Source organism: Squalius cephalus (assembly GCF_949319135.1).
Source record: "Squalius cephalus genome assembly, chromosome: 9".
Classification (NCBI taxonomy): domain Eukaryota; kingdom Metazoa; phylum Chordata; class Actinopteri; order Cypriniformes; family Leuciscidae; genus Squalius; species Squalius cephalus.
In genome coordinates this window covers 1,522,501-1,545,596 of record NC_137130.1, presented here as the reverse complement: position 1 = coordinate 1,545,596, position 23,096 = coordinate 1,522,501, and the positions used below count along the sequence as shown (strand labels likewise).

Sequence of the window (23,096 nt, the reverse complement as noted above, 5' to 3'; positions counted from 1 at the left end):
TGGAATATAGTTATTTTGTCGCAGTGTTTTCTGGACTAAATGTCATATTTTGTCTGTAATGTCTGTGTTTTTTCTTAGACTCCGGTGTCGTAACAGAGGAACCAGTGAATATTGATGAACCAGTGAATATTGATGAACCAGTGAATACTGATGAAGCAGTGAAAGGTTTGACTCTGGATTATCAGTAATGGAGTCTGACACCATGAAAACGTGTTTACATGTGCTTTTGTGTTTCTCCAGTTCATTCTAGAGGATTTGATCTTTCTGATGCTTTCAGTGAAGATACAGGTAAGCGATAATCTCAAAGCTTTAGTGCATTTGTGTATTTACATTCTCTATCATTTAACAGAAACTACATCCATTATTCCTGAGCTTTCACCTTCAGAAGTTTGGATTAATTAATAAATAAAATAGTGCTGGGCAACGATTAATCGCATCCAAAATAAAAGTTTGTGTTTAAATAATATATGTGTGTGTACTGTGTCTAACTATTTTCTATATATATATAAATACACACACATGCATGTATATATTTAAGATTTTTTTTTTATTTATCTATAAAATATTTATATTTACATATAATATAAATGATGTATAAATATATATACAGTATATACATGCAAATATTTCTTAAATAGATATACATCATGTAAACACAAACTTTTATTTTGGATGCGATTAATCGCGATTAATCGTTGCCCAGCGCTAATATAAATACAACTAGCATATTTAACTTTTTAATGCATGCTATTCTGAATGCAATGAATGTATAGAATTAATACATTTCAGACAGAGTGATTAATGAGAGATTTTTGCTCACAGAAGAGGTTGAGATCGGAGATGCAGACAAGCAGAGCGCAGATCATGGCAAAGGTACGCCTATACGCCACTTTTTGTCATATTTACGTGGTGTTTTGCATGTAGATCTTACATCTTTAAACTTAATTTGCATTATTTTCAGGTTTGGTCAAATCAGTCGAGTCTGGCCTAAATTATAAGCCTTTCAAAATAACCGCTCAAGGTCATAAAACACTCAAAATATATGTGTTTGTAGTCAATTCAATTACTTTTTATGTTAATCGAAAATGTAAGGGCAAATATAGCAACCATTAAAGTATAACATTTCGATAATCACGGTTTCTGTACACTGCAAAACATTATTTTATTCCTCAGTGTTTCTGTCTTGTTTTCCAGCACAAATATCTAAACATTCTTAAATCAAGACACATTTACTGGAGAAGCTAAATGAATCCTTGTTTACTGAAAAACTGATCAAAATTAAGTGAGTTTATGCCTTAAAATGAAAAATAATCTTGTTTTCCCTTTGAATTAAGATGATTTGTCTGCGTGCACTGGCAGATATTTGTTCTTGTTTTAAGCAGAAACTCACTTAATTTTAATGATTAATTTCAGAAAACAAGAGTTAATATCTTCAGTCATGTTGCTTCTCCAGTAAATATATCTTGTTTTAAGAAAGTTGAGATATTTGTGCTGGAAAACAAGACAAAAATAAACTATTTTTTGCAGTGTGCGTCAAAGTGATAAACAACTCATCAGGCTTTTATAGGCAGGATTTGTTATCTTTCCCAGAAACATGGAAAAATAGATCATAAAAAAATGCAAGCAATGCATTATATTTAATGTACTGTATAGGAAACATGATAATTGTATTTTCTTCATATTTCACAAATATGGTTATTGCCAATATTTATGTTTAATCTCATTGTTCTCTCTACTATTCCAGCTCACAGTGCAGGAGCCGCTTCTGGGCCAAAAGGTATCATATTTTTAAATTATATTAAATAATATTTAATATACACAAGCTCGAGGATTTTTCCTCGTGTCTCTGTGATCTTATGGTCTGTAGATGTGGTTCTGGTTCCTCCATTGTGTGTCTGTGGGATTATTTTCACCCGTTTTATGATCACGCAGGTGAACATTAGTCATTCTCATAGACTTTAGTCGGGTTAGACGTCATATTGAATGAAAACGAGGCTGTGAGGGACAGACTTATTGGCAAGCTCTGTATAAAAGTTCTAGATCACATGATTTCCACAGCAAACGTTTCATCAGTATGTTGTTAAACGACATTACAATCCATTAAACACAATGCATTTCGATTCCTCACAGCCTCATTCCTGTTCCTAAGAATTAACAGCTATCCTGATAAAAGTCTATATTTATTGATGTGAAAGAAGCACTGAAGACAATGAAGCATGACTTAACAAACACAATTAATAACACGATCATCGTCCGTCCGCATGAGTCGATCATCTATAATACCTGCCGCTCCACCCAATAACACACACAGAACAAACACACATCAACTGATACACACACCACGTTTGCGTACAACACACACATTGACGTTATAAAACACAAACAGTCTGACTCATATCATCTAACATGCTTCATGAATGAAAGAAAACAATGGGAGTGGGATGTTGAAATTATGAGATGAAGACAAAATTACGGCATATTAGTCGAAGTCGATAATTACAAGAAAATTGTTATGAAATCAAAAGACTAAATTATGAATTATCCTATTGGGGATTCACATTTATAAAACACAAACAGTCTGACTTATATCATCTAATATGTTTCATGGGAGAAAGAAAATAATATGAGTTTGGAGCAAAATATAACAATCAAAAATATGACAATTGAATATGATTTTAAAAAAATGGAAATTAACATTAAAGTGAAAATTATGACAAAATGTCAATGGAATTGAGAGATAAAAAAATTATGAATTATCCTTTTGGGTTGACGTTATAAAAAAAAATTCTGAATAATATCAACTAACATGTTTCATGGAAGAATGAATATAATATGGGTTTGAAGTCACATGTTGAAATTATGAGATGAAAAGTCAAAATTATGACATAAATCTTTTAATTTTACTTTTTTAATCTCACAATTGGCAATTTATTTCATAATTATGACCGTTTATGTCAATTTCCACTGATAATTTAAACTTTTTTCTCATAATTGTCATTTTCGACTGATCATTTACTTTTTTCTCACAACTATGACTTTTTATGACTTATGTCATCATTTCGACTTATAAATCTTTTAATTTCACTTTTTTAATCTCACAATTGGTATTCAAATGATGACATAAGTCATAAAAAGTCATAGTTGTGAGAAAAAAGTTCAAATCATCAGTGGAAATTTAAATAAAAGGTCATAATTATGAAATAAAAAATCTAAATTGACGGAGATTGACATTATGGAACAATAACATTCTGATTAATATCATCTAGCATGTTTCACGTTTGAACGGTTTGAAGCGACATGAGAGCGAGTCAGTGACGACGTGATGATCGTCAGTCGGTTTTTCCTTCATAATCTGGGAACACGTTTTTCCTATCGGTGTTGTTGTGTGTGTGTGTGTGTGTCTGAGTGGTTGTTTTGTGTCTGAGTGGTTGTTGTGTGTCTGTGTGTGTCTGTGTGGTTGTTGTGTGTCTGTGTGTGTCTGTGTGGTTGTTGTGTGTCTGTGTGGTTTTTGTGTGTCTGTGTGTGTCTGTGTGGTTGTTGTGTGTCTGTGTGGTTGTTGTATGTCTGTGTGTGTCTGTGTGGTTGTTGTATGTCTGTGTGTGTCTGTGTGGTTGTTGTGTGTCTGTGTGTGTCTGTGTGGTTGTTGTGTGTCTGTGTGTGTCTGTGTGGTTGTTGTATGTCTGTGTGTGTCTGTGTGGTTGTTGTGTGTCTGTGTGTGTCTGTGGTTGTTGTGTGTCTGTTTGGTTGTTGTATGTCTGTGTGTGTCTGTGTAGTTGTTGTGTGTCTGTGTCTGTGTGTCTGTGTGGTTGTTGTGTGTCTGTGTGTGTCTGTGTGGTTGTTGTGTGTCTGTGTGTGTGTCTGTGTGTGTCTGTGTCTGTGTGTGTCTGTGTGGTTGTTGTGTGTCTGTTGTGTATCAGTGTGTCTGTTGTGTGTCTCTGAGGGAATAAAGTGCACTTGAGTCTTCTGTTTTGTTGTCTCAGGATCAGTAAATCAGGTTCAGTCTTGTCTTTCTCCTTTTCGAGGGCTTTTCCCTCAGTCACTGCATGGAGGGACCGAACTGATGTTTCTCTGCAGCAGGGCATTGTGGGTAATGCTGCATTAGTGCCTGTGATAAACACTGAAGCATGGAAACATCAGAAATTCAGAAACAAAAAATAATATTTTTGCCAAACCTTTGCCAGGTGAAAAAAAAGAAAAAAAGAAAAAAACCTTTATATTGAACATAAATGTTCTAGTTTTCCTCTTCTCTAAAATGTCTCCAGTTTTGACCCTCAGACCTCCTGTAATACAGACCATGGGACTCTCATGCTTGTTATGTAAATTGCATATCAATATGATCCATATGACAAAATCATGCAACACTTGTCAATACCTTCTAAAGAGGTTTCACGTGAAATGTCTTTTTAAACCTACGGAAGCCTATTTTCATCACAATAAAAAAAAAAACATTCTTTGGTAAATCATAATTATAAGAAAGAAAGTCAAAATTGTGAATTAAAAGCCAAAAATATGAGGAACAAAAGTCAAAATTGTGAATTAAAAGTCAAAATCCTGATGAAAAAAGTCACAATTATGACATAATTCATAACTGACATAAGAAGTCAAAATTATGAGATAAAAGTCATTGTTTTATGTCATAATTTTGAATTTTTATGTCACTTTTTATGAGTTTAAATGGGATTCCATGTAAATCTGAAGTGGCTGTATTCTAATGCTGCCATCTAGTGGATCATTGTGTGAATCTCTTGTTACTGTCTATCCACTGATATTATACAGTAAACATCATTAGAGTAAAGAGCTGCAAACAAGTTCAAAACGATGATTAGGAGACCATTCCTCTTTAATCTGTGTTTGTTCTGACTTCAGTGAATGAGCAGATCATTTGTGTGTGTTAGATTGGGTGGAGCGGCAGGTATTATAAAAGATCAACTCATGCGGATGATGATCGTGTCATTAGTGGTGTTTAAATCAAGCATCACTGTCAGATATACTCAGTGTTAGGGGTTTGCCAAAATCCCTATAAGTGAAACGTATTTTAATGCAGGAACCTGAGTTATATCTACAGACCAGAAGATCAGAGGTGCGAGAGGGAACTCTTCTCATGCAAAACAGTGAATTTCCATGCAGAACCCCCTTAACGACTACCTAGCAACACCTTGGCAACCACCCAGAACCCTCTAACGTCTATCTAGCAACGCCCCTAGCATCCACCCCTACAACTACGTATCAACATCCTAGGAACCACCCAGAACCCTCTTGTGACTACATAGCAACACCCTAGCAACCACTCAGGACCCTTAACGACTACCTAGCAATGCCCTGTCAACCATGCATTATACCCTAACAACTACCTAGCAACAACCCAGAACTCCCTAATGTCTATCTAGCAACACCCTAGCAACCACCCCAACAACTACCTATTACCCTATCAACCAGCCAGAATCCCCTAACGAATACATAGCAATAGCGTAGCAACCACCCAGAACCCTCTTATAAATGCATAGCAACTCCCTAGCAACCATTTAGAACCCCTTAATGACTGCCTAGCAATTCCCCATTAACCATGCATAATAGCCTTACAACTACCTAGCAATGAGATAGCAACCACCCAGAATCCCCTAACAAATACATAGCAACGTTCTAGCAACCACCCATAACCCCCTAATGACAACGCCCTAGCAACCGCCTGGAACACCCTTAATGACTACCTAGCATTGGCCTAGCAAACACCCAGAATGCCCAACAGCAATGCAGCAACACACTAGGGGCCAACCATAACCCCCTTATTGACTACATAGCAATGCCCTAGTAACCACTCAGAACCTCCTAATGATTACCTAGCAATGCCCTAGCAACCATCCAGAACACCTTAATGACTACATAGAACTGCCCTAGTAACAAAAAGAATCCCCTAATGATTACCTAGCAATGCCCTAGCAACCATTCAGAACCCCCCTAATGATTACCTAGCAATGTCCTAGCCATAGCAATGCCCTAGTAACCACTCAGAACCTCCTAATGATTACCTAGCAATGTCCTAGCCATAGCAATGCCCTGGTAACCACTTAGAACCTCCTAATGATTACCTAGCAATGCCCTAGCAACCATCCAGAACACCCTAATGACTACATAGCAATGCCCTAGTAACCACGCAGAACCCTCTAATGATTACCTAGCAATGCCCTAGCAACCATTCAGAACACCCTAATGACTACCTAGCAATGGCCTAGCAACCACCTAGAGCTCCCTAACAGCTACCTAGCAACCACCAGGACACCCTAATAACTACCTAGCAACCACCCAGAACACCCTAATAACTCCCTAGCAACGCCCTAGCAACTACCCAGAACCTGCGAGCAGCCGTATAGTAACATACTGTGTGGTTTGGTTTGGTTCTGTTCCAGACAGTGGATCCGGTACGGTTGTTGGTGTCGTCTGTGGGATTGCAGTAGCAGCTGTTGGTGCCATAACCGGATACTTCACCTATCAGAAGAAGAAACTGTGCTTCAAGGTCGAGAGAGGTCTGTGGCTCGCCTCACGCTCTAGAGGAGAATCAGTAGCACATAATCATAGTTACTCGTCATATGCATCTAGTCCGTATGTTAATTGTTGAATGAGAACATATGCTTTCTCTTCAGGCGACCCAGAGAGCGCCAAAGAAGAGAACGGCACTCAGAGCGACCCACAGGGTGAGCCAATCACAGCTTATTTACACCTTTAAAATGTGTTTTTCACTGAATATTGTTACATATATGGCATTAGATAGCAGCATGAAATACACCAACCACATAATCATGCATAATTTTCACATTAAAATAAATACTTAACTCTTTCATACAATAAACAATTCCAGTACTGTTGCTTTGCCACATGATGGAAAACCCCCGTCACATGATGTAGAGCCGGCAGAACCTGATTCCACCAAGAGCCACATGTTCCTGGATCAATATCTTTGTTGTTCCTGGAACAACATTCCAATCAACCAATCAGATTTGAGGGACAAGTTTACAGTTTATGTCAAGTTTAGGCTGACAAAATCAGTTATTTACTTATCATTTCACTCTGATTTTAGGGAGATGTTATGGGTATGGTTAGGTTTAGGGGTTGCGAAATGGTTAGGATTACATTTTCGGACAGGAATGTTGTTCCAGGATCAACAAAATATGTTGACCCAGAAACGCATCCAACTCTGCATAATCAGGACGTGCTTAGAGCTGCACGATTCTGAACAAACTAAACAAAATAACTAGGGCTGGGCAACGATTAATCGCATCCAAAATAAAAGTTTGTGTTTACATAATATATGTGTGTGTACTGTGTATAATTATTTTGTATATGTAAATACACATGCATGCAAAGTAAACACAAACTTTTATTTTGGATGCGATTAATCGCGATTAATCATTGCCCAGCCCTAAAAATAACACACTAGAGGTTCTGACAACTGTTAATTGCTGCAGTCTATTTAAAATATTTAATGAATAAAAAAAAATCAGGTTGAGTGAATGATTCAATGACTTGACTCAATGACTTGTTTCATTACTAGATGAATCAGCATTTTTTGAACGAATCTCTTGAATGATTCAATGACTCACTCATAATGACTTCACTTGTTCCATTACCGGATGAATCAGCATTTTTTTAAACAAATCTCTTAAATGATTCAATGACTCACTCATAAATACCTCACTTGTTCCATTACTAGATGAATCAGCATTTTTTGAACGAATCTCTTGAATGATTCAATGACTCACTCATAATGACTTCACTTGTTCCATTACCGGATGAATCAGCAATTTTTTAAACAAATCTCTTAAATGATTCAATGACTCACTCATAAATACCTCACTTGTTCCATTACTAGATGAATCAGCATTTTTTGAACGAATCTCTTGAATGATTCAATGACTCACTCATAATGACTTCACTTGTTCCATTACCGGATGAATCAGCAATTTTTTAAACAAATCTCTTAAATGATTCAATGACTCACTCATAAATACCTCACTTGTTCCATTACTAGATGAATCAGCATTTTTTGAACGAATCTCTTGAATGATTCAATGACTCACTCATAATGACTTCACTTGTTCCATTACCGGATGAATCAGCATTTTTTTAAACAAATCTCTTAAATGATTCAATGACTCACTCATAAATACCTCACTTGTTCCATTACTAGATGAATCAGCATTTTTTGAACGAATCTCTTGAATGATTCAATGACTCACTCATAATGACTTCACTTGTTCCATTACCGGATGAATCAGCAATTTTTTAAACAAATCTCTTAAATGATTCAATGACTCACTCATAAATACCTCACTTGTTCCATTACTAGATGAATCAGCATTTTTTGAACGAATCTCTTGAATGATTCAATGACTCACTCATAATGACTTCACTTGTTCCATTACCGGATGAATCAGCATTTTTCTAAAACAAATCTCTTAAATGATTCAATGACTCACTCATAAATACCTCACTTGTTCCATTACTAGATGAATCAGCGTTTTTGAACGAATCTCTTGAATGATTCAATGACTCATACATTTTTAACAGTCTCTTGTCGCCACCTACTGGTGTAATGATGTAATTGACACAATCTTTATTTGAAGCATCAAGTTACTTTCAAAAGGTGATTTGCTCTATTTTGATCACTCCCGTAGACTGACTGTTTCTGTCCGAACTATAAACCTTTATCCAGTACTTCTGTGATAATCTGAATGATTTTCAGACAGAGATAATGATACTGTGTGGTTGAAAAGAGTGTGTTTGTGAAGCTGTTTCATGACAACGGCTCAGAACGCAGATCTGAATGTTCGCTGTGATTCGACAGAGACGAATCGTTGTCATTTAGGAATAATATCACGCAGGTGTTTGAATCCAGACGCAATCTTTTAACTGTTAATCATGCAGCTCTATACTGATGTGAACTGCTAACTGTATTTATGCATGCTAACACGGATGTTTATTCTGTTTTTCACACAGTTTTAAGCACCCTCCTGGATTCACCCTAACTCTGCGGGCCGAGGATTCCCATGAAGCTACTGTGAACCGGTGCACATTTGAACAGCACATCATAACTACTCGTTCTCATCTCGAGAATCAGAGTGAACTTCACAAACAATTCATGTGTTTTCATGCATTCACAGTGCAGCACAAACGTTCATTTAGAGCTCCTGACGCAGATCATTCTTTCATAACACCCTTCTCCCACTGCTTCGACTGCAGTTCTGAACTAGCACATAGAACTGTTAATAACTTGTTTTGAATGTAATTTCACGTAGTTTGAATGGGACGGGATGCGTGCATGTGTATGCATGTGTAATTCGACAGCCTTTCTGGAGAGGCATTTCATTGCGTTACTTTAAAAAGTGTCATGTAGTTTCATTACTGTGTCTTTAATCACACAGTTTTGTTCGATGTTTAATTGTTGCCGCTGATTCATAAAAAGCAAATCTCACATCCTGGAATGATTCACTTTGAAATTGTGTTGTCTGACCAAATAGAATTCATAGGATTTTTTTTCTTTCTGTTTTGTTGTTGTTATTTTAAATTCTGTAAATAATTGTTGAGTTTGAATAAAGGGTTGGTTACATTAAATGACTATGTACACAGTTAATTGCACACAGTTTTATAATGCAATGATTTAATGACACAAACCAGAACTGCACAAACATCAAATGCCAATCATGTAACTTTAGAGGGAATATTATAGCTATATAACAATAATAACAAAGCAAATTATAAGTTATAAGAAAAAGGTTACACTATTTTAAGGTGTCAGTGTTACAGTGTAATTATACATTTAAGTACTGAGTATTAATAATTAACTACATGTACTTACTATAGGGTTAATTGCATGAAATCATGCATCATTTAAAGTTATTACTACAGTAACGAGTAACATGTGTATTGGTGTTACCAATAATAATAATAGTAATAATTTACATTGTGGTATAATGCATAATATTAGTACATTCAATGTTTCAGAGAAAACAAGTAAAACATAAATTAAGTGTTCCCTTTAGAAGCAATTAACCTTCTTTGAGGGATTATTTATCATTATTGTAACCATGGTGAACTCAGGATTAGTTCATAATACTACTAATAATAAACTCAATGTAAATAATTATTAATAATAGTCGCAATAATTTACAGTGTGGTATTATGCATAATAATATGCTAAATGTAGAGTCATATTTTTGAATTATTGCACACATTTAAATAAATATTTGAGTTGTGCAGAAGCAGCTTTTCCAGGCAAACAACATGAGCGATGTGAAAGCAGACTTTGGGACTTTGGGTAAAAGACTCTTTGTTCGACTCTACCGTACAGTGTCGACTATCAGCGCACACTGTTTTAACACACTCTGTTTAAAATAAAACAAACAAGTATAACAAGCACACAGGCATGATTCAAACAAACTGCACTCATTCTGTTCACATTAGCTGATAATTATTAAATAAACCGAGTTCGTATGGTTTGCTCATTAATATATGCGTCTATATATGAGTGTTTACGGTAAGTGCGTCTTTCGCGAGTGCACTGGGAATGTGAAATATCCTGTCGGTAAAAGAGGGAATCCAGTCAAGTCACCTTCAGTTATATAGCGCTTTTAACAACATAGATTGTTTCAAAGCAGCTTTACAGTGATAAGAGGAGAGTGAGTGTAAATCCTGTGAAGAATCGAGGAAACTGACTTTTTTAAAGCAAGGTAAGCATATAAAAGAAACCTAAAGAGAGAATCTGAGCTGCATGAAATGCATATGTTTGTATGATCCTGCTGTTAACGATTAGATCAGCTAATGTTCAAACTCCAGGAGAAGCGCGTGCAAGTGTTGTCATTTCCGTGATCACGTGTTCTCCTGTGTGTTCTCCTCCTGCGAACAGATCAATCTGAACATGTCAATCATCTCACCTGCAGTTTAGAGGAGCTTCATCTCCAGATGCTGCTGATGGACAACACGAGCTTGAGGTTTCGTGCATCTGCAGATTTCATAAATCATAACACACGTGTGTTGCTGTTAGGGAAACTGAGCTCTGGTGTGCTTTTGCAGGTTTTTTGCTGGTTTACTGGTTCTGTTCCAGTCCAGCTTGTGTGTCACACACGCAGATCCTGATTTCAGACCCAACTTCGTCCTGATGATGGTGGATGATCTGGGCATTGGAGATCTCGGCTGCTATGGAAACGACTCCATCAGGTGAATGAAACTGCAATTTCATTTCATTTCAACATTTGCCATCAATTAATAAAAGAATAACTGGATTCTGTCATCATTTACTCACCCTCATGTTGTTTCAGACCCGTATGGTGTTATTCTGTCCTTGGAATACGAAAGGAGAATTTATAGAATCTTCATGCAACAATTGTTTCTAATGGATGCAGTTTTTTTTTTTTTTTTTTTTTTTTAAAGCAACACTAAGGAACATTTTTTACCTTAAAATAATGTTTTCAAAATCGTATTATTGGTTCATCAAGTCGTAACAGGGTGAACGGCACTTCTGCATTCGCTTTACGGCCCTATATCTGCTATAACCACACCATGCAAGTTTGCCAAACCGGGTCGCGTTTCTGTAGTTCTAATGAGACATAAGAAAACTACAAATTTGACTTGCTTTACGGCAAGCGTTACAATAGTCATTATTTAGTTTTCCTTCGTTTCTGATGTCACAATACTTCATACTTTCATAAAATCATGCAACATACTCTACCTTGTCTGTGGACATCGTTCATTCCAAAGCCGGAGCTGGATAAACAGCGAGTGTGTGTGCGACGGTCGGCTGCGGGCGGCGAAACTATTTACGACAGCGGTAATGGACAATTCCGCTTCCAGCCTGTAGGGGGACCGAAGAGGAAAAGTTCCGTAGTGTTGCTTTAAATAATAGATTTACTTATGCTTTTTGGAAAAATAATAACTGCAAAATCATTAGATTACAACAAATGTTAAACAGGTGTATGTAATATGCTTTATGCATATTTTAAAAGCAATAATAATAGTAAAATTATATTTGCTACTCACTGTAAAAATTGTGCAAACAATATGCTAAATAACTTTATATGTTAATACAGTAATGCCATTTTCCGGGCTGATCTTTAGAGACCCACCAAATGGTGTGATTTATTGGTGCTTCTGTGTGAATTAATATTGATTAACGGATGAACAAATATCTGTCAATGGGGTCCAAAAAAACAAACTTGAGTTGACCAAAACGAGATTATTTTTCTGACCCCATTGGCAGATATTTGTCTGATATTTCGCTTCATTCTGAGCAAATTTTCAGCATGCATTTCCTAATATCTTCAGTCATTTTGCTTCTCCAGTAACTGGATCCTGATTTAAGAATGTTTTAGATGTTTGTTCTGGAAAACAAGACAGAAACACTGAGGAAGAAACTCATTTCTTGCGGTGTAGGTCTGAAACATTGTAAACTGTGTTTTCCGCTAGTGTATTAATGCGCAGATGTTGTTGTGATGTGTGTGAAGGACTCCAAACATCGACCGTCTGGCCGCTGCCGGAGTGAAACTGACCCATCATATCTCCGCGGCTCCTCTCTGCACTCCCAGCAGAACCGCTTTCATGACGGGCCGCTACGCTCTCCGCGCCGGTGAGGAAACACTACCGGCCTTTATACAGAGGGAACATTATTTGTGAATATGTGACCCTGGACCACAAAACCAGTCTCGAGTCGCACGGAGATATTTGTGGCAATAGCCAATAAAACATATGGGGCAAAATTATCGATTTTTCTTTTATGCCAAAAATCATGAGGATATTAAGTAAAGATCATGTTCCATGAAGATATTTAGTAAATTTCCTACCGTAAATATATCAAAAATGTATTTTTGTGAGTGAATGCAGCACAATCGGCAACACAAATGAACAACTTTAAAGGAGATTTTCTCAATGTTTCGATTTTTTTGCTCCCTCAGATTCCAGATTTTCAATAGTTGTGTCTCGGCGAACAAACAAACCATACATCAATGGAATGCTTATTTATTCAGCTTTCAGGTGATGTATACATCTCAATTTAAAAAAAAAAAAACCCCATAAGACTGGTTTTGTGGTACATGAAATAACAATGAATAATACTTCTACAGCATTTATTAATCTTAGCTAATGTTAATCTCAACATCTACTAATACAATATTATCAGGGCTTGACATTATTTTTTGCTCACCTGATACTGTGACTAGTGGTTTTCCAAAGTTACTCAGCATTTTCACTGGCCACAGTTTTGACATCGATACCATAAGGGGAAAACGGCCGTATAGATATTTTTAATATTATCTCATAATTTGGCTGCATGTTTATTAGGCCGCTGTCACTTTAAGACCTGGCACGGATCCATGACACTGTTACACATTTCTCAGCTGTTTACATTCACTTAAAACAGAACTGACTGTGTTTACGTGAATACTCGGCAAGTTTTGACAAAACTACATTGCACTTAGTTTATTATTTCAGATGCCCTTTTAAAAGACTACAATTGAAAACTGATTATTAAACTTCAAGTTATTAAAGTCAAAAGCTGTAACTGTTGACATTACAGGGTTCCTATGCAGTTTGGGAAAATATGGAATTGAGTAATTTCCAGGTCTGGGAAAGAATGAAAAAAAGAAAACAGTGTGGAAAAGTTTTTGCGTTTCTAGACTATTTCCCCTATTCAGTTTTCAAAAATAACACAGAGGAATGAAATCACTGCAATCACTTTCAGAACGATCTTTTCCAGCTGATAAATGATATAAACACTGACAGCCAATCAGAATCCATCCTCAAGTTTTGTCGTTCTGTTGATGGATTCTGATTGGCTGACAGTGTTTATATCATTTATCAGCTGGAAAAGATCGTTCTGAAAGTGATTGCAGTGATATTGTTCCTCTATAATAGTTGTGCTGTGGACTCTTGAGTCTCAGATTGAGTGTTTTATACAGTAATGTGTGTGTGTGTGTGTGTGTGTGTGTGTGTGTGTGTGTGTGTGTGTGTGTGTGTGTGTGTGTGTGTGTGTGTGTGTGTGTGTGTGTGTGTGTGTGTGTGTGTGTGTGTGTTGAAGGTCTGGGCAGCACAGGTCGAGTGCAGGTGATTCTGTTCCTCGCTGGATCAGGAGGACTTCCTCCGAACGAAACCACCTTCGCTAAACTTCTGCAAAAGCAGGGTTACACCACCGGCATTGTGGGTAAGACACTTAATATATACTAGTTTAAGGGTGAATCAGTCGCAAAGGAGTCCATAAATTATAATATGCATAACAATAATTTAATAGATAAAGAAAAATATTTATGCATATAGTAAAAACGGTAACACTTTACAATAAGGTTCATTAGTTAACATTAGTTAATACATTAGTTAGCATGAACTAATAATGAACTGCACTTATATAGCATTTATTAATCTTTGTTAATGTTAATTTCAACATTTATTAATAAATCTTGTTAACATTAGTAAATGCACTGTGAACTGACATGAACAAACAATGAACAGCTGTATTTTTATTAACTAACGTTAACAAAGATTAACAAATACTGTAACAAATGCATTGCTCATGGTTAGTTCATGTTAGTTAATATATTAACTAATGAACCTTATTGTAAAGCATTACCGTAAAAATCATTATTATTGCATGCATAAAAAAATGATAGTATGCATAAAGAAAACCATTGAAGGTTGCTTAAAAATGATCGTATCACACTCATGTTGTTCCAAAACCAAATGAGTTTGAAGAACGTTGGTTTCTCAAAATATATTTAGTTTTGTTCCACAGAAGAAAGAAAGCAGTGTTATTTTAATATCATGGATATACTATTGATATTTTGAATTAGTTTATAATTTTACATTTTCTGTTTTCATTTTTAGTTTTTAACGTCTTTTTTTTTCTTTTTTAAATGTCACTTTTAGTTTTAGTTATTTAATTTTAGTTCAGTTCACCTAAAACATAAGCATTGGCTCATCATTTACTCGCCCTCATATCGTTCCAAACCCATAAGACTTTAATTCATCTTTGAAACACAAATAAAGGTATTTATAAAGAAACCTGAGAGTTTTCTGTCCCTCCATTGACAGGAAACCAAAACTTTGAATATCCACAAAGTCATAAAGGCGTCGTAAAACAAACCCATATAAACTGAGCGTTTTAATCCAAGTTTTGTGTGGCGATATGATCGCTTTGTATGATGGACAGGTTTAATAGGGTGAGTAAATGATGACAATATACATTTTTGGGTGAACTATCACGTTTATTTTATTTCGAGTGAAAGCGAAGGTTTCAGATTTAGTTAACGATAACTCTAAAAGAAAGTCAAACAGGTTTGGAACGACTCAAGGAACTGAGAGTAAATGATGAGCGAATGCACATCTTTGGGTGATATTTTATTTATTTTTTGCAGTGTGTCCATTTTAATGACAAAAAAACACATTTCCCCCCCATGTTATTATGAGTTCTCTCATTTGGTTGTATGACTTCCTGAGGTGGTGAAATATATAATGTATATCATTTTAGCATTAGCCTGTTGACTGTCACGACAACACTTGTTGAGCTTTTTTATTGGCTTTTTTCCCCCCATTACATATTTATTTTAAATTTCTTTATTGGATTTTTCTGCATGGAACATCAAATCAACAGATAACAACACTGGCTTTATGAAATTATCATTCCACACTGTTAATACCCCAATACGAACCTCCCTCAAATCAGCAACCAACATCTTCCAATAAGGGAAATAAAAGAAAAACAACAACGCAATATTGATATCTTCACAAACAAAACAATATAATATAAAAAATTAAAGCTGCAAGCAGTATTTATCGGTGTTCAAGCATTTAAGGCCTTTAAGTACATAAGCATTTAAGACATTAAGTTTTATTTAGCAAGCTTTTAACCACTGAAATAATAGATGGAAAAGTCCATTTACAGCCAATACAGGCAATTTACCATAGGAAATATGTGGTTTTCAAAGCTTTTTGACAGTTATAGCGCCACCTATGGTCCGATCTCCATAAAATTTTGCTTGCTTGTTTAAAATGTTATGTCACATATGCTCATCAATTTTTGTGAAGTTCTGAGTTTTCGTTTAGGATTGGGCCTATGGGCCAATCAGGGTCATACTCTGATAGGTTGTCCCCAAATTGAGGCCTACCATCTGGCCAGGTTTCAAGTCTCTAGTCTAGGCCTTACGGTTTGGCCTGCATGATCAGTTTTACAAATTCTTACAATTACAATAGGGTTTCAGCATTTCATGCTTGAACCCCTAAATAGTTTAAAAAGTTTTGGGCAGGGAAGGATTCTCAGCTTAAAGGTGCATTAAGCAACTTTTCATGTTAAAAATACCCGTTTTCTAACCCATACATGCTTAAACAATTGCCTGATGGGCTGAATGAGCCCTTCTCTGATCACTGAGATTGTCTCTATAATCCTGTAAAGTAAAATAAATAAGAGGGATTCGGGATGGAATTTTAGACTGGGCGTGACGTCATGCGCGTTCACGGCACGCTCACCTGGCTATGTCTGGCAGGTTTGTGTATTCACCGCCATTCTCCGTAGAAGATGGATTCTAAGAGACCGGCTTGTAGTTCATTTCAAACACCAACGCAAACTCCACGTAAGATAAAAAAAAGAAAACTTTTGTCCGTGAGCGTGCACACCTCTGGTTGCAGTTTCGCTTGCCGCCAGAGGGGGCATAGTTCTGCAAAAACTCAGAGACTTGCGCAATGCACCTTTAAGTGTCTTGAGAGTTAGCCAGTAAATAATCTAAAAAGGGGCGCCACAGTTTAACAAAGGTCCAGTGGTTATTAAAGAACCTGGATATTAAACCTGGTTATTAAAGAACCAGTGAGTGACAGTCTGATTTTTTCCAATTTAATGCAAGTGAACACTTCTTTCAGCCTTGAATCAAAGGGGATGAGGCATGTTTCCACTTCAAAAGGATGAGACGTCTCGCTAGTAAAGACTAGAGCCTTTTGAACCGGTACTGAAAGGTTCCCATCACATATTATAATTCATCATCATAAATTAGGTGTCGTTCGAAAGCTTAAACACTCAAAAATCTTCCTGTGAAAACTGTTAACAGGTTAAACTGAGTTTGATGTTCACTCTTTAGGTAAGTGGCATCAGTGTTTAAATCCGAACTATAAACGTATCCAGTTCTCTGTGATAATCTGGGTTATCGTACGACAGAAATAATGACAGTGTGTGTTTGAAAAGACTGTTTGTGAAGCTGTTTCATATCTATACATGACTACATGGCTCTCTCTGGCTCAGAACGCAGATCTGAGTGTTCACTGTGATTTTGTCAAAGGTTTAATAGACAGAGACGAATCTCTGTGGTTTAGGAATAAGACCGTGTGGGTGTTTGAATAGATAATGTGTGTTATTGAAGTGCTTTCGCTTCTGCTATAATCTGCTGAGTGTAGAGAGATCTACGCTCAAAAAAGGGTGGCGGTTAACAGGTTAAACTGTGATTTTGATGTCTTCACTCTTCAGGTAAGTGACATTTAGGTGTCCTTGGTGTCGTTCGAAAGCTTAAACACTCAAAATTCATCCTGTGAAAACTGTTAAAGGGGAGGTATAATGCCCTTTTCACAAGATGTAAAATAAGTCTCTAATGTCCCCAGAGTGTGTATGTGAAGTTTTAGCTCAAAATACCCCATAGATATTTTTATATAACATGTTAAAGTTGTCACTTTTTGAGGGTGAGCAAAAACACGCCGTTTTTTGTGTGTCCCTTTAAATGCAAATGAGCTGCTGCTCCCGGCACAGAGGGCGGAGCTACAACAGCTTGTGTGTATGTTTATGTAGCTTATGTGTAATTTATTAGCATATTCTGTCATGATAATCTATAAATCGTGTTCAGGGGGCGGGGTTTATGTAAATTCTAGGGTTGGTGATGTCACTAACCCGGGAGGAATGTGGTGTAGTCTCTACCAGCCGTTTGTTGTAGTCCTTAAAAAGCGATTTCTTTAAAAGCAAATATCTCCCTTTGCTTTGAACTTTGAGCGTTGTAACTTTGCAGATGTTGTTTATGCTCAAACAGCAACATTACACACTAACTAAAGTTAGAGAAGTCAAATCATAATCAACCACCCCTTTAACAGGTTAAACTGAGTTTGATGATGGTCTTTACGGTGTGTTCACTCACTCTTCAGGTAAGTGGCATTTGGGAGTGAACTGTGAGAGCAGGAACGATCACTGCCACCATCCCAACAATCACGGCTTTGATTTCTTCTACGGGCTTCCCTTCACCTACTTCAACGACTGCCAGCCTGGAGAAGGGAAAGATGTCCTGGTGGACCTGCAGGAGATGCTGCGGAAGATTTTTGCGCTTGTGGCGCTCGCGTTCCTCACGCTGCTTCTGGTCCGGGTGGTCGGGCTAATGCAGATCCGCCTGACGCTCGTGGTGTTTCTGGCCGTTCTGTTGCTGCTGAGCTTCTCGGTGCGGTTCGTGCCCTTCGAACTCTTGAGGACCTGGAACTGCATCATCATGAGGAACGGCGAGGTGGTGGAGCAGCCGCTGAACCCGGAGACGCTGAACGCGCGGCTCATGAATGAAGCGGAGCAGTTCGTGGAGAGGTGGGCTGAAATTCTCTAATTCTGACATTAGAATGCTGCTAACATAATTTAATGCATTGCTAGCATGTTTTTACAGGTTGCTATCATGATTTAACACATTGCTAGCATGTTTTAACATGTTGCTATCATGATTAGCATGTTGCTAAAATGATTTAACATGTTGCTAGCATGATTAGCATTTTGCTAACATGTTTTAACATGTTACTAGCATAATTAGCATTTTGCTTACATGATTTAACATGTTACTAGCATAATTAGCATTTTGCTTACATGATTTAACATGTTGCTAGCATGATTTAACATGTTGCTAGCATGATTAGCATGTTGCTTACATGATTGAACATGTTGCTAGCATGATTAGCATTTTGCTAACATGTTTTAAAATGTTACTAGCATAATTAGCATTTTCCTTACATGATTTAACGTTGCTTGCATGAATTAGCATGTTGCTTACCTGATTTAACATGTTGCTAGCATGATTTAACATTTTGCTAACACCCTGCAATAAAAAATAGTTAAATTATAAAGTATTTTACAATTTAATTATCATTTTTATTACTGTAATAAAAATTGGATTTGTTTACAGTGAATTAATTTGTTCTATTTAAACGCCACACAATGCAAAGCAATCTTTAAACTTGATGTAAAATATAATTTCTCATTAGTTTCTTTTGATTTTGTGCTGACGTGTTCTTGACATGTTTGCTGAGATTCACCCGTGAACAGGAAGCTGTAAAGCTCATCTGCATGCATGCTTGCTTAATTATGTGGTAATTCAGACACTAGTCCTGTCCGGACAGATCAGCTGTTCATCTCCCGGCGTTCCCACGCTCACGATTATGGCCTGTTTTTCTGTGCCTGCCGTGGGAAACGTCTTTGGTTTCTGTTTAGAGTGATTGTTCATCATGTGATTTATGATGTCAGACACCGAGACGGGCCCTTTCTGCTCTTCCTGTCGTTTGCACACGTGCACACGCCCCTCTTCGTGTCCAAGAGATTCGCCGGGAAGAGCAAACATGGGCTGTATGGGGACAACGTGGAAGAAGTGGACTGGATGGTTGGTAAGAGATGGATTTCTGTTCCTTCTGCCCCATGCTAACAGTGATAACAGTAAATAGACAAATCAGCCAAGAAAAAAGAAAGCAAATCAAACCAGCAACACCCTTGAAACCACCCAGAACACTCTTGCATCACCCTAGCAACCTGTTCAACCTGTATATGCTCCCAATGAGCCAGATAATGAGAAAGAACCAAATTGCTTACCACAGCTATGCAGACGACACACAGCTCTATTTAGCCCTATCGCCTAACGATTACAGCCCCATTGACTCCCTGTGCCAATGCATCGATGAAGTCAACAGTTGGATGTGTCAAAACTTTCTTCAGTTAAACAAAGACAAAACTGAAGTCATTGCGTTTGGAAACAAAGATGAAGTTCTCAAGGTGAACGCATACCTTCACTCTAGGGGTCAAACAACTAAAAATCAAGTCAGGAATCTCGGTGTGTCCCTAGAGTCAGACCTTAGTTTCAGTAGTCATGTCAAAGCAATAACTAAATCAGCATACTATCATCTGAAAAATATTGCAAGAATTAGATGCTTTGTTTCCAGACAAGACTTAGAGAAACTTGTTCATGCTTTCATCACCAGCAGGGTGGATTATTGTAATGGACTCCTCACTGGCCTTCCCAAAAACACCATAAGACATTTGCAGCTCATACAGAACGGTGCCGCCAGGATTCTGAGCAGAACCAGAAAATATGAACATATCAAACCTGTCCTCAGGTCTTTACACTGGCTCCCAGTTAAATTTAGGATTGATTTTAAAGTATTATTACTGGTATATAAATCATTCAATGGCCTAGGACCTCAATACATTGCAGATATGCTCACTGAATATAAACCCAACAGATCACTCAGATCACTAGGATCATATCAGCTAGAAATACCAAGGGTTCACTCTAAGCATGGCGAGTCCGCTTTTAGCTATTATGCCAGCCGCAGCTGGAACCAGCTTCCAGAGGAGATCAGACGTGCTCCTACAGTAGTCACATTCAAATCCAGACTCAAAACACTTCTGTTTAGCTGTGCATTTACTGAATGAGTACTGTGCCAATATTCGTCCGACTGTTTGTACTGTATTTTATTTTATTTTTCTTAACTGTTTTAATTATTCTTATTTCTTTTATTATTTTAATTTCTTCTATGTAAAGCACTTTGAATTGCCATTGTGTATGAAATGTGCTATATAAATAAACTTGCCTTGCCTTGCCTTGCCTTGCCTAGCAACCACCTGACAACACTATAGCAACAACCCAGAACACTCTAGCATCACCCTGGCAATGCCCTAACAACCATCCAGGACACCTTAACAACCACCTAGCAACACTATACCAACAACCCAGAAAACTCAAACATCACCCTAGCAATGCCATAGCAACCATCCAGAACACCCTAGCAACACTACAGCAACAATCCAGAAGACTCTAGCATTACCTTAGGAACCACCTAACAACACTATAGCAACAACCCAGAACACTCTAGCATCACACTAGCAATACCCTAGCAACCATCCAGAACATCCTAGCAACCACCTAGCAACACTATAGCAACAACCCAGAACACTCTAGTATCACCATAGCAATGCCCTAGCAACTATCCAGAACACCCTAGCATCAACCTAGCAGCACTATAGTAACAACCCAGAAAACTAGCAGCACCCTAGCAACCATCCAGAACACCCTAGCAACCACCTAGCAACACTATAGCAACAACCCAGATTACCCTAGCAATGCCCTAACAACCACCCAGAACACCCTAGCAACCACTTAGCAACACTATAGCAAGAGCCCAGAACACACTAGCAACACTATAGCATCACCCAGAACATCATAGTTACCACCTAGCAACACTTTGGCAACCACCCACAACACCCTCACAACCACCTATACATGATTGTATTGCATTGTGGCATTTAGAAATAATTGTGCAAACAAATAAATGTTTATTACTGCAATAAAATATTAATTAAATTGTAAAATACTTTAAAATGTAATTTTTTTTTATTGATAATAAAAATGAGATTTGTTTCCAGTACAATAATCTTTAAAAAAACTCGACAGCTCAGTCACATCAGGTGTTTGATCACAGGTAGAATGATGGAGACCATCGAAAGGCTCGGCCTGTCGGAGAAAACCTTGACGTATTTCACATCTGATCACGGCGGCCACATCGAAGACCCTCGGAGAGGAGGCTGGAACGGGATCTATCGAGGTACCCTGCTGGATGCTCTAACGGGATTGGTGGGCAGCACAACAGACCAGAGCGTTTGATTTGTTTACAAATAATTAGATGTTTTTTGCTACAATAAAATGTCATTCTAAATACACAAATCCGCATCACTCTTGCATCACCCTAGCAACCACCAAACAACACTATAGCAACAACTCAGAACACTCTTGCATCACCCTAGCAACTACCTGACAACACTATAGCAACAACCCAGAACACTCTAGCATCACCCTGGCAATGCCCTAGTAACCATCCAGAACACCTTAGCAACCACCTAGCAACACTATACCAACAACACTCAAACATCACCCTAGCAATATCATAGCAACCATCCAGAACACCCTAGCAACACTATAGCGACGACCACAAACACTCTAGCATCACCCTAGCTATGCCCTAGCAACCATCCAGAACATCTTTGCAACTACATAGCAGCACTATAGTAACAACCCATAAAACTCTAGCATCACCTTAGCAATCATCCAGAACATCCTAGCAACCACCTAGCAACACTATAGTAACAACCCAGAACACTCATCACCCTAGCAACTATCCAGAACATCCTAGCAACGACCAAGCAGCAGTATATAAACAACCCATGTGGAGGAGTTCACGCTTCACACATGGTGCAAAGCTCCAAAAAAAACAGACAAATACACAACATGATTCTGTGTTTTCACTGACCCTCGCATGTTTAGGTGGTAAAGCCATGGGCGGCTGGGAGGGAGGGATCCGAGTGCCGGGAATATTCCACTGGCCCGGGCGTCTCACCGCGGGTCGACAGGTGAACGAACCAACCAGTCTGATGGATGTTTTTCCCACAGTGGTGAAGCTCGCCGGGGGGGCGCTGCCGGAGCACAGGTACAACACCAGCAGCACTGTATTCCTGAAGCTCAGACTGCAGTGCACACTAATACAGATTATATTAGGATAGCCTAGCATCACCCTAGCAACCACACACAACACCATTACAAAACCCTTGCAACCACCAGGACACCCTTGCATCACCCTAGCAACCACCAGGACACCCTAGATACCATGTAGCAACACATGAGCAACCACCCAGAATTCGTAACCTTTATTTATAGAACACCCTAGCAACACTTTAGCAATCACTCAGAACACTCTAGCATTACCACAGCAACCACCATGAATACCCTAGCAACCACATAGCAGCACCTAACCACCCAGAAGTCAATACACGTTTATTTATAGAACACACCAGGTACACTTTAGTA

General features: G+C 37.8%; 2 protein-coding genes across 7 annotated transcripts in view; both read left to right on the top strand.

Moving 5' to 3' along the window:
- The window catches only part of LOC307164778 (uncharacterized protein), a 32,564-nt gene extending 22,958 nt beyond the window's left edge, over positions 1 to 9,606 (top strand). For 4 of the 5 annotated variants that reach the window (XM_079881864.1, XM_079881863.1, XM_079881862.1 and 1 more), the window contains 7 exons: positions 79 to 165; positions 241 to 288; positions 823 to 873; positions 1,745 to 1,777; positions 6,405 to 6,521; positions 6,639 to 6,689; positions 8,992 to 9,606. In XM_079881864.1, coding sequence (XP_079737990.1) covers positions 79 to 165; positions 241 to 288; positions 823 to 873; positions 1,745 to 1,777; positions 6,405 to 6,521; positions 6,639 to 6,689; positions 8,992 to 9,020 — 416 coding nt within the window. In that variant the 3' untranslated portion in view covers positions 9,021 to 9,606. The remainder of the gene's footprint in view (positions 1 to 78; positions 166 to 240; positions 289 to 822; positions 874 to 1,744; positions 1,778 to 6,404; positions 6,522 to 6,638; positions 6,690 to 8,991) is intronic. The other variant, XM_079881861.1, reaches the window with a different exon arrangement.
- Positions 9,607 to 10,545: 939 nt separating this feature from the next.
- arsh (arylsulfatase H) overlaps positions 10,546 to 23,096 on the top strand; it is a 15,458-nt gene continuing 2,907 nt past the window's right edge. The window contains exons 1-9 of one of the 2 annotated variants that reach the window (XM_079881842.1): positions 10,546 to 10,721; positions 10,898 to 10,982; positions 11,065 to 11,208; positions 12,492 to 12,613; positions 14,060 to 14,182; positions 18,145 to 18,568; positions 19,493 to 19,629; positions 21,718 to 21,840; positions 22,557 to 22,719. In XM_079881842.1, coding sequence (XP_079737968.1) covers positions 10,954 to 10,982; positions 11,065 to 11,208; positions 12,492 to 12,613; positions 14,060 to 14,182; positions 18,145 to 18,568; positions 19,493 to 19,629; positions 21,718 to 21,840; positions 22,557 to 22,719 — 1,265 coding nt within the window. In that variant the 5' untranslated portion in view covers positions 10,546 to 10,721; positions 10,898 to 10,953. Of the gene's footprint in view, positions 10,722 to 10,870; positions 10,983 to 11,064; positions 11,209 to 12,491; positions 12,614 to 14,059; positions 14,183 to 18,144; positions 18,569 to 19,492; positions 19,630 to 21,717; positions 21,841 to 22,556; positions 22,720 to 23,096 lie in introns of those variants that run through there. The other variant, XM_079881843.1, reaches the window with a different exon arrangement.